Source organism: Mytilus trossulus, chromosome 11 (genome assembly GCF_036588685.1).
Source record: "Mytilus trossulus isolate FHL-02 chromosome 11, PNRI_Mtr1.1.1.hap1, whole genome shotgun sequence".
Lineage (NCBI taxonomy): Eukaryota > Metazoa > Mollusca > Bivalvia > Mytilida > Mytilidae > Mytilus > Mytilus trossulus.
This window is the reverse complement of record NC_086383.1, coordinates 16,302,018-16,306,081: the sequence shown is the minus strand read 5'-3', so window position 1 is coordinate 16,306,081 and position 4,064 is coordinate 16,302,018. Positions and strand designations below refer to the sequence as shown.

The following is a 4,064-nucleotide window of genomic DNA, read 5'->3' as shown; positions in this document are numbered from 1 at the left end:
TGGGCACATATATGTTGCTAGGGAGAAACAACAGTGAATTTGGCAAAAATGTGTAATTAATTATGTAATATTTAAATAGTGTACAAGTGTAAAGTTCACTACATGCTAAACAGGTTCAATTTCAAACATAGATATATTAAAGCTGTATAATAATCATATTTAATGAGTTTAACTCTGCCATTTTAGTGGTTGCTAGGCAACAGAATAAACGAGCTAGACCCAAAATTCGATTATTTTCAGAAGGTCTATGGTATAGACTTACAACATGACAAATTAAATGAAATTTGGGGGTGGGGCCAAAAATGGCCCTTATAGCCCCTAGTCAAATATAAAGTCTCCGCAACACGAATAAAATGTACAAGTGTTCTAACAAATATGTCACTGCTGATTTGAAATTTATTTTGAATACCTAAAATTATGCGGCACCAATAGAGGAGAAAGGCAATATCAGAGGCGGATTTAGAGGGGCTTAGGGGGCACGGCCCCACCTTTTTGGGAAAATAATGGATACTTATGTAGGGAATCACTGAAGCGTGACTGAAGCGGCCCCCTCTTAGGCAGTCAGTGGGCCCCCACTTATAAAAATTTCTAAATCCGCCCGTGATTATTACGTATACATGCTGTATTGTGTATCATACCTGTGCTTGGTTAAAATGATAGAAAAAAAATATCTAAACACTTACGACATCGCGTCAAAATTGTATTTTCTTCAAATAATTCCCTTTTGTCTGTCTATTAGTAATCATGATTATTGCAATTCAGCATTACAAGATAAACGCAAATTTGAGAAAATTAGCATTCAGTAAAATCAGAAGTCCATTATTGTTTTCTGTACTTCTCCAATCTAATCAAAATATTGATCTCTGATTTCGTTATACTAGATACATGTATGAGCTCATATGTAGTATACCGAAATCAGAGATCAATATTTTAATAATTAGATTGTGTACTTGTGTACTCATGTCGCGGAATTTTATAGTGGACTATAAAGGGTATGCGTTTTTCTCATTTGTGAAGGCAATACGGTTGTCTATCATTTCTTCATGCATGGATCCACTTCAATTTAATAAGCACGGTAAGACATTTAAAGTAAACGCAACATCGTTAACTAGTACAGTTTGGATACAATTATTTTACACAATTGCTTTCTTGTGTTCAACGATCCAATCTCAAATTGTTTTAATTTTGTTTTTTGTTTATTTTCGTTTTTTTGGTTATTTTGATTTGTCTTATTAGGTTTAGCATTAATTTCCGACTTAGCCCTATTCCATGCTATTTGGGTGGGGGGATCGAAATACATCCAATACTATAACTTTTTTTTAATAACAAAACCAAATATTAAGCACATGCCATTTGTAAAGGATAAATAGTGAAGAACTTAGTTCAGTAATAAGTAATTATGTTAAATCTACATGTGGAATCGGACGAACCAACTCTTTTAAATGAGAAAAGTGACTCCAAGACGTTCACAGTTCCTCCTTCACTGTTGTTGAGACTGTTACATTCAATTTAGAATTTTCTTTTGCGATATCGGTTTCTGCGTAAATGTTTTCAAGAACTGGGTGTTTTATGATGATCAATTTATTAATTTCATTATTATTTATTTTTTTCGATACTTTTTCGCCATCTGTCCATAATACTTCAACGGTAACCGCTTTATGCTTCCCAAGACCAAAATGTGCAACTGGTTCCATTTGACACAGGTAACCAGAGCCGCCATCAATTACCTGTGTTAAGCGGACACCTGAGTCTATATTGAGTGACACGAGCGCTCCTCGTGCTGGAGCACCGTACCTTGTCAACGGTTTAACCCGCAGCCAGTTATTATGAAGGGTTTTCTCCTTTTTTGCTGTATAAACTGCCAGAGGTTGTTTGTTACTTTCGCCATGTGATACTAGGAGATCTAAAACACCATCTCCATCCATATCCGTGTAGGCTGCGCCTGTTCCATAGCCCTCCTTTTCAGATGCTTCCCCAATGTCTCGCTCAACAATAGTAATATTCGAGTCTAACAAGACTTTAACACCATACAGATAATTTGGTTGTGGTTGGCTTCCGGTCAAAATATTATTCATAAAAATATCAGTCTGCATATCATTGTCGAAATCTGCAGCTAAAACAGTTCTTATTGGTGATGGTTGTTCAAAAAATGCTGAAGCTACGTTTCTGAAATATCTTTCTCCATTTTTACTTTTAGATTGTAAGAATATTCGATGGTTGCCCTCCCAGTTTCCGTTTACAATATCAAGTAGACCATCATTGTTCAAATCGGCCAATGCAATACCGCGTCCATTTTCCTTTCCGTCAAGAATCCCAGATTCTGCTGCAATATCGACAAAAGTCCCATGTCCTAGGTTTTTGAACAGAAAATTATCACCAGGATTGCCGATCCATTCATTTCCTTCGTTCGCAAAGAAAATATCGGACATTCCAATATCATTTAATATAGGACCAACGACAAGACCACGCCCACCTGTTGATTTTGATATACCAGTCTCCTCTGCCACATTTCGTATAACTAATACCCCGCTCTCCCGATCAGTCAAGGGATTAAACTCATCCACTTCAAGTAAAGCAAAATTTCCTTTCCCGCCATGTGAATATGTAGCAACTGCTATTGAGTATTTCCCGCTCCCAAATCTATCCACACACGCAACGGATCTACCTGCATAATTTTTAGCCTGTAAATTTGTGTTTACACTATCTAATAAAATATCCTCGTACTGCCCATTTCTCCATTTAAATAATTTGTCACTATAACTTGACATTCCTGAATATGCTTTATTGGTGTTCAGAAAGTAAATTTCCTCTCGCCCGTCACCATCGATGTCACACGCGCAAACTCCAATTGCCTGTCCTTTTGGATCCATTAAGTTTTTATATGGTGTATTTTTTTGCGCAATATTCTCCAAATATCCAGATTTTTTATTGTATTTGAGAACAAAATTCGAGCCAGAAAATCCAGCAACTATCCACTCAAGGTCGCCGTCATTGTCAACATCGGAAACTGCCACTCCATAATTTAGCTGTTCAGTTTTAATTTTATATAACCAAGGAAGCTTTATAAATATCCCGGTAACACAGTGGTTATATTCAGTTAATACAGCCATTAACAATGCAAAACATAATATTTTCTTACTTAAATAAACCATTTTAGAATGAATTGTTCCGCAGAATTTTCTATTCGCACTTTATCTCAATTTAAATCCTTTGACAAGAAGTGAAAGTACAAGGCCAGTCGATTTTTAACACGTTGTTGTTTACACCGGAAATGGTAATTTTACCAGTAACACATACTAAAATAACATCTACAACCCCTTTCATTTATACGGAATTTGCAATCCCATTTTAAAGACACGTACAGGCAATGATTTGTATAGTCACGACAGTAAGATCTTATTATACCAAATTTAAATCCTTGCGTACACATAATTTTGCGGTGACCTTCCAACAATTGACAATTCAATATATTTTTAAAATCAGTTTAATCGCATCGAGTCTACCACTGAAAATTTGTGAATACAAATAAAAAAAAAAAAAAAAAAAATGAAGCAAAAAATAAACAAAAAACATACAAGGAGATGCATTTTCCATACATACAATATTGACTCAGTGGCGGATCCAGAGGGTCGTAGAGGGCGTACGCCCCCCTTTTGCTTGGACTTTTTTTTTTTGTAAAATGATTAGTCAGACTAGACTTCGTGAACTTTACCATTTCCCGTGTATTTTATTTTTATGCGACAATTCTTTACTTATAAAGATTTGTTTCGCTGGTATTTACTGATTATGTCAAAGTCATGGGATTCGCTAAGGTGGAGTTGACCATTGTGTCAAAAAAAACCCGTCACTCAGGAAATTTGAAATTCAAATTACAGTTACACATTGGCGGTTTAGGCTGAGGATGACAACCATGAAACCTTCAAAGCGACAACATGATTGAGTAAGAACGTAGTTACTTCTAAATCACAATTCAACCAAACAGAAAGTTATAGTTTATTACACACTCATGAAAAAAATTCCAAAGCAATATTACATATATATTTGGGTATTTTATTTAAGCCCTC

General features: G+C 35.5%; 1 protein-coding gene across 1 annotated transcript; it reads right to left on the bottom strand.

Moving 5' to 3' along the window:
* Positions 1 to 1,363: 1,363 nt before the first annotated feature.
* Positions 1,364 to 3,258, bottom strand: LOC134690781 (cartilage acidic protein 1-like). The gene has a single exon (XM_063550827.1). It carries the CDS (start codon positions 3,150 to 3,152, stop codon positions 1,467 to 1,469), a length of 1,686 nt encoding a protein of 561 aa, XP_063406897.1. The 5' UTR covers positions 3,153 to 3,258; the 3' UTR covers positions 1,364 to 1,466.
* Positions 3,259 to 4,064: the final 806 nt, after the last annotated feature.